Below are 14,737 nucleotides of genomic sequence, written 5' to 3' on the forward strand. Positions count from 1 at the left end.
AACTGAATCCTAGTATTTTATAATAGCCTAACCACACATTTTGATTTAAAAACCAAACATGAAAAAAACAACAACATGATTACCAGTTAAAGCACAGATAATATTTCAAATAGTGCGAAGATCAGAATCTCACTCATACGTTAACTGAAGCAATTAAATTCTCAATTAAACACGGGTTTACTATTGTCGATGTATCAGGTAGTACAGGCAATTTCCGAGGGTTCTATTTGTATTATCAAACTCTAAGTGAAGAGAAAATGAAAGCTGCATCAGCCTACGTATCAGAAGTTTCCTTAGAGCATCTTTGGAACAGTCTTATATAACTGATCATGGCTGAATTTAGACTTAAAATGCACCATGAATCAGAGGTAACTTTCTACTGGTCTGTACAACAGCTGGAAGAATGCTTTATTAATCTAATCTTAGATAGCACAGTGAGCCTGTGGTTATTAGCCCGTGAGTCTTAGGAAAACATCATACATTGAAAGAGACCTTTGCTTTAGCCTTGGCAAAAAGGAGCCGGTGAAAATTTGACTTTACTCAGGGAAAGAATAGTACAAAAATACTGAAACCTACAGAGGAGTTTTGACTGAGGGTTGGCAATACCACCTCACTGTCCAAAAGAAATTACGGGACATACCATAATGCCAGATCCATTTCGGGTGAGAGATTACTCAAAATATAAAAGTGAGTAAGATAGGGAGAATTGAGATAAGCTTTCTATAAAATACCTACTCCGGAAGACACCCCGCCACGACAGAGGAGAATCTGATACTGGGAGTCAGCCAACAATATTTCTATGCACGTAAAGCCAAGCAATTAGACAAACAAAAACCAAACACAATGACGTCAAATATATTAACAAACACGTTTCTTTTTTTAAATTTTTTTTTTTTTTAACGTTTATTTATTTTTGGGACAGAGAGAGACAGAGCATGAACGGGGGAGGGGCAGAGAGAGAGGGAGACACAGAATCGGAAACAGGCTCCAGGCTCCGAGCCATCAGCCCAGAGCCCGACGCGGGGCTCAAACTCACGGACCGCGAGATCGTGACCTGGCTGAAGTCGGACGCTTAACCGACTGCGCCACCCAGGCGCCCCGACAAACACGTTTCTCATGAGAGCCTCTTCTCTAATAGAAATTTATAGCAGTGCACATATTTCATTCATTTTTCCATAAATGTCATGACATGAATTGCATCTTTAGGGATTATGAACATCACAATGACGGCAGAAAACAGCAGATCTTAAGTATAGTCACATATTATCTTTCATTCTGGTAAAAAGTATGGAAATTCATAATTTTTTCAAGCATAGCTTTAACACAAAGCAAGTTCTGACTATAAAACGGACACATATTAAGTTGTAGAGTTAAAAAATGCAAGCTCTAATAACAAAGAGGCATTTCAAAACTTAAATGGCTAATTTGCCCTCTAATATTCAGTTAAGTAGAAAATTAAGGGGCGCCTGGGTGGCGCAGTCGGTTAAGCGTCCGACTTCAGCCAGGTCACGATCTCGCGGTCCGTGAGTTCGAGCCCCGCGTCAGGCTCTGGGCTGATGGCTCGGAGCCTGGAGCCTGTTTCCGATTCTGTGTCTCCCTCTCTCTCTGCCCCTCCCCCGTTCATGCTCTGTCCTCTCTCTGTCCCAAAAATAAATAAACGTTGAAAATTAAATGCTGAATTTTCCACAGCAGTGTTTTCAATTAGGATGTGAGTATCAGAATCACCTATAAAGTTTTTGAAAAATGCCAATACCAGGGCCCCTTCCCAGGACACTAAAATCAGAATCTCCTGGAGGGCATAAACATGTATTTTTTTAAGGTGTCATGGATGATTCAGCTGTAAACCCCTGGGTGGGAACCACTGCTCTACTGTAATACCTAGAAGTCACTGCTGCTCAAAGTGTGGTCTGTGGACTACAGGCATGAATGTTTACTACCAGTCCATGACAGGTACAGGAATAGAAAGAGTAAGGCCTAAAGTCTTTTAAAGCAATTTGACAGAGTAATTTTATAACCTGTTAAATCTTTTTAATAAGTGGGCCTTGAGCTCTAACTCGAACCTGTAACTCTGCCTTTTTATATTCATTTTATTTTTGAAGTAATTTTATTGTATTTTATGAAATCAATTCCCAACAAATTGGAAATTTAACCTCTTCTTTAAATGTTTATAATTATCTTTAATGTGGCTTACTTTCATTTTTCATCTTAGTATGTCACTAAAAGAACTAAAAAACAATGTATTTAAATTTTAAAAACTCATACAATGAAATTATGGTAAAAATGAACATTTACTCAACAGACTGAAGAGAGCCCAAATGATCTGGATAAAACAAGAAACAGTTCAATTCAATAGGAGCATTTACTGAATTCCATTTACATTCTAAACACTGAAGAAAATTCAACAGAATGAAATATGGAAACATCATCTATATTTTAAGGATTCATGATAACACTGGTTAAATTACAGAATATCTATTACCAGCACTGCGAAGAAAAGATAAGCCAATTCCAAAATAAACATTTCTAACAAACTAAAGGGAAAAAATATTTATAGAACAATGTAAGTCAACTTAATATACTTAATATTCTATTTTCCCATGGAAAATCAAGCAAATGCCAATTCAATATATATTAACACTAGTAGTCAAAATCATTTTTAAAAAATGTCATTAGCAATTATCACACTGATTGACAACTTAAAGTAAACAGATGAGAAATTAGGTTTCATAAAATCAGAAATTATAAGCAACAGATGCCTAAAGATATTTTATTGAAAGAGTTTTCCTCTTTGGGAAAGTAGAAATTAAAGGCTAGCTTATAAAATATAAATATAACAGAAAAGCTTAGAGTTCCTGTTAAATTACTGGTATCAAACTGAGTTGGGGATTATTAACTTCATCACCGTTTCAATATGTTTTTCGATCTGTATATAGCTTGATTTATAACTCTCAAAAACCCTCCTAAATACATTAGAGTGAAATAAATATGAAGTAATTGTAATAAATTTTACCTCCTTCTGCTGTAGCTGATTTCGGTAAATTGTAGATTGCTGCTTTATTTGAAGTTCTGATGCTTCATGTTTCTCTTCTAGATCAGTACAAAGTTTTTTGAGTCTCTCATTCTAGAAGCAAAGAAAAAAGTATTTTCAACAAAAAGACTAAAGTAAAACATGTTAGTAACAGTTATGTGTATGGCATCATGAAAAATATATTGCTTCACACAGAAAATGATATAAAATATAAAAGTTCTCAGAATTCTGGGCTTTTTCATTTTTTTTAAGTTTATTTATTTTGAAAGAGAGAGAGAGAGAGAGAGAGAGAGAGAGAGAGCGAGCGAGCACGAGTAAGCATGAGCAGGGGAGGGGCAGAGAGAGAAAGAGAGAGAATCCCAAACAGGCTCTGTGCTGACACAAGGCTCGAACACACAAACTCTGAGATCCTGACCTGAGCCGAAACTCAGAGCCAGCCACTTAACTGACTGAGCCACCCAGGTGCCCCAGAATTCTGGCTTTTAAAGTACACTTTCAGTTAAAGCTACAAGTGCAATAGCCATGTTAATAGAGATTATGCAAAATTCTGAACCAAAGTAAAAAAAAAAAAAAATGCTGCTTATTTGATTTTCTGCTAATAAAAAGCCAATGATCAATGCTTCCCCCATCTCTGCATATCCAGGGTCTAGCCTATAGTACACAATATATGTCAAGTTAACGAATAAACTGGATTACATGTCTCAACTTCTGGTTTCTCCCCAAATAGAACTTTTTAATAGAAATCATTTCAAAAAAGACTTGTTGCTGAAGTACAGGCAGGAGGCCAAAAAACCTTATTACTTGTCTGCCTGTCCCCCAGGTTCCTGAGGCACTTCTGAAAAAAACAATTTGAAAAGCATACTGAAACTCAGTTCAAAAACTAGTTACAAGCTGGGACACCTGGGTGGCTCCGTCAGTTAAGCGTCTGACTCTTGGTTTTGACTCAGGTCATGATCTCACAGGTTCCAGCCCCACATTAGGCCCTGTGCTGACAGTGCAGAGCCTGCTTGAGATTCTCTCTCTCGTTCTCTGTGCCCCTCCACTGCTTGTGCTATTTCTGTCTCCCTCAAAATAAATAAACTTAAAAAAAAAAAAAAAAAGTTAGTTAAAAGTACATGAAATATTCTAATTCAATGAATCCAGACATTGTAGTCTTTTAAGATTTTGGAAAACATGTTTAAAAAATTAATTAAATTTTGGGTACTCAAATATTAAATTACCATTATGTATTATCATTCCTTGAATTTGAATGAATAAGCACATAATGGAGCATGATAAATGGACACTAAAACTTTTTGCAAAAGAATTTACAAATTATCACAGATAACTTTCTAAGAATTCTACTAATACCTACAAACACAGGTTAACAATGATAACGGAGAAAAAGGTGAATGATGTGGTAGGGAAAAAAAAAGCACGTGATAGAAGGTGAAAACTTTTTCACTTTGAGAAGGTCACCTGTTTTCTTAGAGTCTAGGAATTTCTTACATCAACAGATGTGAAAATTATGATCCAGGGAGATTGGATGAATTCACAGAGAAAATCAAAGGAGTAAATCAACGGAAAAATTACAACACACACAAACCCTAGTTTGAGAGTCTGTCTCTAGAAATCTAATATAAATCTTGGTTATCTTGAAGAAATTTAAGACACAGGCCCCAAAGTCACACAACTAATTACCTTCTATTCTATTGGCTGCTTTCGTGTGACTTTCTGTAATCTTTTAACATGAAAACACCATGCGTAGTTAAAGCAACACAATATACTGAAGTCAAAATCTATTCATAACAGTCCACTCCAGGATTTTTCAGATAAAAATAATTCAAGCTATTTGTTGAACTCTGGTGAGAATGAGAACTTGAAAGCTTCCAATGTGGCCAATAGTTGTGTTTCTGCCCTCATCTCCCTGTCCATATGAGAGTCACAAAGACGGACAGAGTACATGAAGGACAGATTCTCTTCATGCAGCTGATCTGTAACATATCACTCGTCAGTGGCCATATTTTCTAGAATATGGAATATGGAAGGGCTGGTCTGAAAGGATGAAGAATAAACACATGCAAAGAAGAACAAAGAGGAGTAAAAATAAGAGACAAATCCCTGGTGGTCTGCAGTTCTGTTTGCAGCCCCTTTCTAAAGTCTGGCTATGATTTCTGCCCTTGAAATCTACGACATTCTCATATCCTTAAATTATTCCATCCTGATCAACCCTTGTTACACCATCAAGGTCGGAACCAACTTTACTCAGTGAGTTTCTTTGTTGAGCAGTCCTAACTATGTGTAAGGACAGATATTTATGACTTTTACTTTTTCTTAGATGTCCTCCAACAAAGAGAGAAAATTTACTTATTTTTTTCTTAAGTTTATCTATTTATTTTGAGAGAGAGACAGAGAGCGAGCTGGGGAGGAGCAGCAAGAGAGACGGAATCCCAAAGCAGGCTCGCAATGTCAGCACAGAGCCAAATATGGGGCTTGATCTTGTGCACCATGACATCATTGAGTCACCCAGGCGCCCCACTTATTTTTTAAATAAAACAAAACTTGGGGCACCTGGCTGGCTCAGTTGGTAGAGTGTGCAACTATCGATCATGAGGTTGTGGGTTCGAGCCCCACACTGGGTACAGAGTTTACTTAAAAATAAAATCTATAACTAAATCTCATTCTATCTTGTCAATATCATAAGGGGATAGCGGGCCCTTTAAAAATCTAACAACATTCATGAGATTATAATGACCTTGTTTTTTCTGTACTTGAAACATTTTGATTTTTTTATCATCCTAAAAATTTTATTTATCATTATTCATCAATTATTCTCAACTAGGTTAAAAAAGTCTTATGTAATAGGAAAAGAGAAGACTGACAGAATCACCCAGTGATTAGTGAAATAACCAGTTTTCTGACTGCAGTGTCCAAAGCATTACATCATCTTTTAAAAAGAAAAAGCTAGAGACACCAACTTTGTGGTGTCTCTTTTATTCTGTTGTGTTTTGCTTTCATTGAACATAGCTGCAAATTCAGAATTTTCATTTCAACAAAGAGAAGAAAACTGACAGAGGAAAACGTTTCACAATTATTAAGACAACACAGAAGATAAATGTGAAGAGACAGAAAATAGCTCTCCAGAGTCTAATGGTTGTGAACAGGTTGTAGAGGCAAAATCCCAACCAAGTCTTCAAATAACAATATCCTAGAACAATTTTCTCAAACTCCAGAACTGATGAGTGAACAATATATTTCTAAGAACAAAAAAGAAACATGGTGTTCTCATCAAGTTAGTCATTCAATAGGAAAAGATTTTATCTCCCAATATTTTGTGACAAGGACCTGAGCCATCCCACTTTGCTAAATGGATATGTGACCAAATTCTTTCATTATACATGATATTTGTACACTGAAGTTTACTTGATATAGTTCATACACTGATAAATGCTGCAGGCAAGTGTGTGTACAAAGGTGACTGGGAAGAAAAAGACATAAAAATGGAAAAAATTCAGTAGCCTTATCATTCTAATTGGTATTTATAAATCTAATTAGTATTTATAAATTGGCTTTGTAATTATGGAGCAAAGATGATAGCTATCGTCTCTTCAACAAAATCATGAGCCATCAAAGTTGTCAAAAATATTGGTTTTGGGGGCACCTGGGTGGTGCCGTTGAGCATCCGGCTCTTGATTTTGGCTCAAGTCACAATCCCAGGGTCGTGGGATCGAGAGCCCCATGTTGGACTTTGTACCGAGCATGGAACCTGCTTGAGATTCTCGATCTCTCTCCTCTCTCTCTCTCCCTCCGCCCCCCCTTATCCCTCTCCCCCACTCGGGTTCTTGCTCTCTTTAAAATAAAATTAAAAACAAAAAACAAAAAACTGGTTTTAATGACACAAGTCAAGAAGAACCAGAAGTCATGATCAACTAAACTCTATTAGAGATACAACTGAAATCTGGAACCAGTATTTGCAAATAAGATGCATTTCAGTTCATGCACAAGAGTTAATAAGCAGTCGACTACATTCAAAAAACACTGCCTATTTTGAGTATATATTTTCAAAACCAGAAACATATGGAAAATATCGATTTGCTATATTCTTATTAAAATTTCTAATCAGGGGAACTCCTGAGCAGCTCAGTCGGTTAAGCGTCCGACTTCGGCTTAGGTCGTGATCTCATGGTTCCTGAGTTCGAGCCCCGTGTCGGGCTCTGTGCTGACAGCTCAGAGCCTGGAGCCCGCTTCAGATTCTGTGTCTCCCTCTGTCTGCCCCTCCACTGCTTGCACTCTGTCTCTCGCATTGTCTCAAACATAAACAAACATTAAAAAAATAAAAATAAAAATAAAAAATTTCTAATTGGGGCGCCTGGGTGGCTCAGTCAGTTAAGTTCAGGTCATGATCTCACAGTTCGTGGGTTCAAGCCCCATGTCGGGCTCTGTGCTGACAGCGTGGACCCTGGAGCCTGCTTCAGATTCTCTGCCCCTCCTTTTCTGCCACTCCCTGTTCACACTCTGTCTCTCTCTCTCTCTCTCTCTCAAAAATAAACATAAAACATTTTTTTTTAATTTTTGTAATAAAGTTTTTCATTATCACCTTATTCCTATTACTCACAAAATGATTTAATATAAAAAATAAAGAGTTCACTGGATCCAGATGAGAATCGTGATGCCTATTTTTCTTGGCTCAGAGAATTATATTGAAGAAATCTAATTCAGTCCACTTCAAGTATTAATGTCTGTAAGCAAATCTAATTTCCTCTGGAAAACACAACACCCTCTGTCTATACTAAAACTTTCTAAATAGAATTTTGTATTTTTAGTTTCTTGCTGGCTTCAATCATAGTTCCACCTTAATCTCTTATTGCGCAATCAAGTAAGGGATTAGAGTATGAAGCTCTTTTGTGCTGACACATGGCAAGGATCAAAATCACCTCAGAAAACAAAGCCCTTGGGAATTCCAACAGTCTCTTTTCCTCTAGTATTTGAGCAGCTCATGCTACTGTGAATAAGCAGCAAATGAGGAAGGTGGCTTTCATCTGGGGATGCGTTATATAAAAAATATTTTTTTTATTTTTTTAATTTACATACAAATTAGTTAGCATATAGTGCAACAATGATTTCAGGAGTAGATTCCTTAATGCCCCTTACCCATTTAGCCCATTCCCCTCTCCAACACCCCCTTCAATAACCCTCTGTTTGATCTCCATATTTAAGAGTCTCTTATGTTTTGTTCCCCTCCCTGTTCAAAAATATTTCTAAATGTTAGAATCATGCTCGCCATAGTCCAGCGATAACCCTATGAGAGATTAGAACTTAGATCGACAGAGGGACACAAGATCTTTCTCTCTCTGATCTCAAGCTGAATAAAGAGCAGACATTCACTAAGCAGGTTAACTCTATTTACTTTTTCCCCCAAATGTACATGGGTGAATTTACCTAAATTAATGCCACTAACACAACTCTACCATTTAATTTTTCTGGGTGGGCCAGTACTAATGAGTGCCTTCGTAAGGAGTTCTTCAGGGATTACAGTAACACTTTCCTATCTTGGCCGTACAAAGAAAGAAGCTATTAAGTTCGTCTGTCACCGAAGCATCTACTTATTAGGCAATTATAGCTAAGGATTCAGGTGTCACCAAACTGCCATATTCTATTGAGACAGAATACCACGATAGTCCCTCTTGAGACATCCCGCTACCTCCAAATTCCACAGTCTCGCCTCGGTATCCTGGGCCAGAATTTACTAGTGCTTGTTAGTAAATATTTTCTGATATTTTAAATTCAATTTTCTCTGTTTATGGACTCAGCAAAGAGGAAAATGTGCTTAACACCCTCACCCCTCACCATTCTTATCCAAAGGCTAACTGACTGTCATTAGTACTTTACAATAGATCCCATTTTAAATCATTTCACTTTCTTTATGGCTTTCCTTTGAACCCTTCCCAAGTTGTCCTCATCCGCATTAAGTATAATGTCCAGAGGTAGTCACCACGAGGCACTAACAACAGGAAAAGAAATGGTGAGATTAATTTGGTATACCTATACCCGTAACTTCTTTGTATACAGATATCACACTTCTTTTAATGTTAGCAAATTAGAGAAGTCTAGAACGAACAGAATTGCATTCTTCGCATGATACTTGAACAAATGCACTACTGTAACTGAGCACACTGTGAGAACATGGTAACTCCTTGATCAATTGTTGCCACCATGATGTCTACACGTGGCTGTTTTCCTACATCCAGCATAGAGAAGCAGAGACAGGAATATAAAATAGCAAAGTGCAGCAATATATATTCTTCATCTAAAAGAAGATAACACTGAAAAACACCTGAGATAAAGGGGAAGAGATAAAAGTGGTAAGCAGTGCAGTAAAAAGAACTGAAATACAGTATGAGTCACTGTCATGCCTTCAAAAAAGAAAAATCTAAGTTCAATAATAGTCTTTAATTTTCCTTACCTCTGATCTTAAGATTGCATGAATGGCTTCAATTTCCTTTCTCCTAGCATTAGGTAATTCTGCTACGAAAGAAACAGCATACACTGAATATATGATCAACACCATGTGAATAAACAGGCATTTTAAAGTACAGAGACTTCCTGAGCTTTCATCAGAATGGTATGATCTGGGATCAAATTCAGAAGACAAATATCACTTGATTTTTACCACAACTTCCTATGGTCACAAATGTTCTTTATCGTCATGTAAGTTACTCTTTTTGCCTATTGTCTGCACCTAGGTAGAACACCTACATTTCCCCCTTGGAGGTATTCATTAAAATTTTATATGGATAATTGAGTTTGACAAATTCAATCTCTCTCTGTTGGCTTAGTATAATTTTAGATGAAACTTACACAACTAGGGTTTAGGCCTTATTTCCAACTTCTGCTCCCAACACTGTAAAAACAATAATGACCTATAAATGAAGAATAAAAATGCACTAAAACAACACTCATTTCAACTAAAACGGGCACAATTTATTTAAAATGCAAAGGAGCTCAGTCTGCTTTTGTACATTTTCGTTTAAAAGGAGAGTCAGAGATGGAGCCTGGCTGGCTCAGTCGGTAGAGCATGCAACTCTTGATCTTGGGGTCGCGGAGTTCAAGCCCCACACTGGGCATAGAGTTTACTTAAAACAAAAGTTTTAATGAAGAAAAAAAAATTTTTCTTTAAAGGGAGTCAGAGGCCAGCAGTATCAAAATGGCACTGTTGATGCTCCCAAAAATTCACCATCCACACAGTTAAGATTTTTTCCTAGGCAGTAAGGTTTTTCATCAGCCACAGCACTTCAATACTATAGAAATAACTTCTCTGATTTACAGTTTAAATAAAAAGAAAATACAAGTGACATCCAATAAATAATGACAAACCCACTTTTCTTGTTTTGAAAATCACCAGGTGCGGTTGCTTCTGTGGTTGTTTATACATCTTGCTTGAAACTCTGACAGGACTGTCTAATTGCTACTCAGAAGAGAACAAATTATAATCTAGTCTGTTTAGGAGGGTCATTGTTAGAAGCAGCAATTGTTTCAAAGAGGGATAAAAAAAGGTTTATGCAGCCCTCCTCCCCTTCCACCCACAAAAAAAAAAAAAAAAAAAATCATGGCCTTTTTAAGAATAAAGGGGAGGGGCGCCTGGGTGGCGCAGTCGGTTAAGCGTCCGACTTCAGCCAGGTCACGATCTTGCGGTCCGTGAGTTCGAGCCCCGCGTCAGGCTCTGGGCTGATGGCTCGGAGCCTGGAGCCTGTTTCCGATTCTGTGTCTCCCTCTCTCTCTGCTCCTCCCCCGTTCATGCTCTGTCTCTGTCCCCAAAATAAATAAATGTTGAAAAAAAATTAAAAAAAAAAAAAAAAAAAAAAAAAAGAATAAAGGGGAGACGTTGTGCAGATCAAAAAATTCTTCCTTGCTGAGGGAAAACAAAAATAACAGTTACTGTTTATTAATGCTTACCATCTGCTAGGCATTTTACACTCATTTCACTTAATCCTCCTAACCTCATAGTAGGTATGATTATATCTATTTAGCAGATAAGGAAACTCTGCCTACAGAGGTTAAGTAAGTAAAACCTTGGTTTGCAAGCATAATTCATTCCAGAAACATGCCTGCAATCCAAAGCACTTGTATGTCAGTGAATTTCTTTTTTTTTTTTTTTAATTTTTTTTTTTAATGTTTATTTATTTTTGAGACAGAGAGAGATAGAGCATGAACGGGGAAGGGTCAGAGAGAAAGGGAGACACAGAATCGGAAGCAGGTTCCAGGCTCTGAGCCATCAGCCCAGAGCCCGACGCGGGGCTCGAACTCACGGACTGCGAGATCGCGAGATCGTGACCTGAGCTGAAGTCGGGCGCTTAACCGACTGAGCCACCCAGGCGCCCCTGTCAGTGAACTTCAAGAACCACTGGCTCAGTTGTGATCATGTGACATCCAGCGTCACGTACTACTCGTGGTGCAGGACATTGCTTTTTTATCAAGTTAAAATTTATTACAAATGTTTGCTCGTCTCGCGAACACTCAGAACAAGTTACTCGCAATCCAAGGTTTTACGGTATTTAATAATTTGCTAAAGATCCCACAATTTGAAATGCATGAAAATGGAATTTATCCATGTCTAATTTAAAAGCCCAACTCGTAAGCCTCAATAAATCAGTACAGTTTTTGGTACAATAGCAACTTTCTGATATTGTAAATATGGAGGATTTTCAAGCTGTACCAACAGTGCTACTGTCGAACTGTTATCTTGTTCACTGCTGGCACGAGGTAGATAATTACTTGTTAAATGAATACGTGAACTGGCCCTGTTTTTAAATGATTTACAAAATCAGTAAATTAGGTTCAAGCAAGTCCTATTTTAATAGAAAGGGAAAATAAGAGAAGCATTAAGCAACTTAGCAGATTTGTAATCACTCGGCAATTTTTTTTTACTAAGCATCTACTATGTACCAAGGAAGGAGTCAAATACTAGTACTATAAGGACAAATAAAATATAATCCATACCCTGGGCATCAAGGAAAGAGGTAAATCATAACCCAAAGTGGTAAGTGCTCTCCAAGAGAGATCCACAAAGTTATGTTGAAACACAGATGGCATGCAATCAACTCCGCCTACCTGCCATGGACTGAAAATGGTTTCACCAAGTACCGGGCACATGAGCAGAGTCATACTGGAAAAAAGTGTTTTCCAGCCAAAGGAGGGTAGAGGAGGAAGTAGAAAAGGAAGGGCTTTCCAGGCAGAGGCTTGGAGCTGTGCAGGTACTTCACAAAGTTCCATGTGGCAAATGCTCTAGGTGCAAGCAAGCAAACCGCGCATGTGTATGTAAGCGTGCACACGTACAGCAATGTGAAGAGAAGAGGACGTAACAGCTAGGACTAGAAAAGGGACGTTGAGCATAGCGAGGCTAAGTTTCCAGTGTCCCAAAACTAAGAGGTTTGGATTTTATCCTGTAAGGAACAGAGCTAAAAGATTTTAAAGCACTTAATGTTTTAGAAAACTGGCAACACACAGAAAATGGGAGTGGAGGAGGGAGAAACGGGTGACGGGATGCGAAGGACAAAGTACACGGGAGAGAAAAGCGCTACTGAAATAGAGAAAAAGGGAGAATTAAGGAAAGGACAAATGTAAGAAACAATTCTGGCACAGGATGAACAAGATTTGATGACCAACTAGAAAGAGGAGATGGAAAAGAAAGGCAAAATAAAAGTGACAAAGACTTCGTGTGTAGGAGATTGGGCAGATGATGAAACCATTAAAATTGAGAATACAGAACCACATCTGGTAGGAAGAACAAAATGAATTCCGCCTTAAGCCTACAGGACAGTCATGTCAGAGGGGATGCTATTTTCTAGCAATAGCCAACTGTTTTCCCCTACCTAGGATACAATGAGAAACTAGTCGTTTCCCTTGTTATCCAGCCCTTTTCTGTTCTAAATTTCAAAGTCACATGACCCTTTCCTTTCCCTTTCATCCCCAACCGGTCCCACCTAATGTACCTCCCACCCAAAGTGTACTCCAAGCAGTAAAATGATTTCGGCAGCTCTCCAAAGTTTCTCCCTTGTACAGAGGCAGAAATTCTAAATATACTTTCTTTTTATCAAACTTTCTTTTTATCAATTTATCAAAATTGGGTTTATTTCAACCCCATAAACACAAAGGCTCGATTAAATAAATCAGGATAAAAAGTTAAACCAGAATGCTAGTTTATTAATTTATAAGGAATAAAATTATCCAAGGAAGCGCTCTCATCCAAAAAAACCAGCCCATCCTCTCCCTGGAGGCAGACCTACACTGAAATTAAAGTACTCTTTAGATCTAAATACTACTTTCGGAAAGAATATCAAGAAATCAAAATATTAGTTAACATAACTATCGATCACCACGTAACTCTGGGTCACTCTTCATTAGTAAAGCAAAATAAGGGCTTCAAAAATGAGCGAAAGTTGCTAAGGATACCCAAATGGGCTATCTTCCTTATTTTACTGTTGAAATATGGGTGGAATGGTAAGTAGGCACAGAAATACATTTCAGCTGGAACGTTTTAACAACACGTTCAAGTCAGAAAGGGCTTAAGACTCTGTGAATATTCTAATGAGTTGCTTCAACTGTTAAAAATCGAAGGAATACAGTGACTATGTGGGAGGCACAGATACTTTTTTATCCGAGTCAATACAAAGGAAAAGGATCAAGATCAGATCCGCCCCCAAGTTAAAGGCAAAGTAAGCGGTGGGCATGGAAGAACCAAACAAAAATAAACTACTCGATGCAGGAACAGTTTCATTCTGAGGTATACAGAGTATTCAACCAGAACGCTTCTCCAGACCCCAGTGGTCTTTCATCAGAGAAAATCGGTTAAGAAGAGGCAAAAGTGTAAAGAAAAAAGGGAGTGACACCCCTGACGGATGGAAGTGGGAACCAAACGGGAGCTCCCACGGTCCCAGGAAAACCCTCCCTCCCATCGCTCCAGCTGTTACCTTCCACTTCCTCCGTGCCCTCCATCAGCATATCCTTCGTAAAGTTTGAAATCTGGCCAGTGAGGGAAGCCAGGCTGCCTCCGACTTGACCCAGAGACTGGCCCAAGCCGGAGCCGAGGCCCCCAAGCCAGGACGACATCGCTGCAGGTTAGAGAACGACCCGGTCCGCTCCGAGCAAAGCGTCCAGCGTCGTCGGACGACCCCGCCAAATGTCCTCGAACCACCGCCTTCGCGAGGCTAGTCCATATCAAAACACTCAAGATTCGACAACACAATGAGGGGTTCCTAAGCAACGCCGGCTTCGGGGGGCTCCCACCAACGGCCCGACTCTGCCTAGAAACGCAGAGGCCTGGCCTGGGACGTTACCAGGGGCCCGCCTCCAGTGCCACAGTCAACCCCGCGAGGCCTCTGCTCATTCCTACGACTTCCCACCGTCCGGGTTGGGCCACTTCTTCCTCTGCTTTAGTGACTTTCCCCAGTTCCGAAGGCAACTCCTGCCAACTCGACGCCGACCGCCATGACACCCACTCTAAACGCGGCAATGGATCATAGAGAGGAGCCGCGGTGGCATAGAAGGGCTCTGCGGAGCCGCGGGACGCGTCCTTGGCGCAAGGGAGCGTGGGATCGCGGAGGACCGAAAGCGGCCGGCCAGGGCAAGGTCAGCCTCCACGTAGCGCACAGGCTTTGGCCGCTGGGGGTGTGGTCTCATGAACAAGAGGTGACGCAGTGGCGGCTGCTCCCTGCACCTGAGCTTCAGGCAGAG

General features: G+C 39.2%; 1 protein-coding gene and 1 non-coding gene across 5 annotated transcripts in view; one reads left to right on the top strand and one right to left on the bottom strand.

Moving 5' to 3' along the window:
- The window catches only part of TRIP11 (thyroid hormone receptor interactor 11), a 66,059-nt gene extending 51,536 nt beyond the window's left edge, over positions 1 to 14,523 (bottom strand). For 3 of the 4 annotated variants that reach the window (XM_047862052.1, XM_047862054.1, XM_047862055.1), the window contains exons 1-3: positions 13,975 to 14,523; positions 9,471 to 9,532; positions 3,011 to 3,121 (exon numbers count right to left, since the gene is read on the bottom strand). In XM_047862052.1, the coding sequence (XP_047718008.1) occupies positions 3,011 to 3,121; positions 9,471 to 9,532; positions 13,975 to 14,113 (312 nt within the window). In that variant the 5' untranslated portion in view covers positions 14,114 to 14,523. The remainder of the gene's footprint in view (positions 1 to 3,010; positions 3,122 to 9,470; positions 9,533 to 13,974) is intronic. The other variant, XM_047862053.1, reaches the window with a different exon arrangement.
- TRNAD-AUC (transfer RNA aspartic acid (anticodon AUC)) lies at positions 5,577 to 5,649 on the top strand. Its single transcript has one exon. It is a non-coding gene; the product is annotated as a tRNA-Asp (tRNA).
- Positions 14,524 to 14,737: the final 214 nt, after the last annotated feature.

This window comes from Prionailurus viverrinus, chromosome B3 (genome assembly GCF_022837055.1).
Source record: "Prionailurus viverrinus isolate Anna chromosome B3, UM_Priviv_1.0, whole genome shotgun sequence".
Taxonomy (NCBI): domain Eukaryota; kingdom Metazoa; phylum Chordata; class Mammalia; order Carnivora; family Felidae; genus Prionailurus; species Prionailurus viverrinus.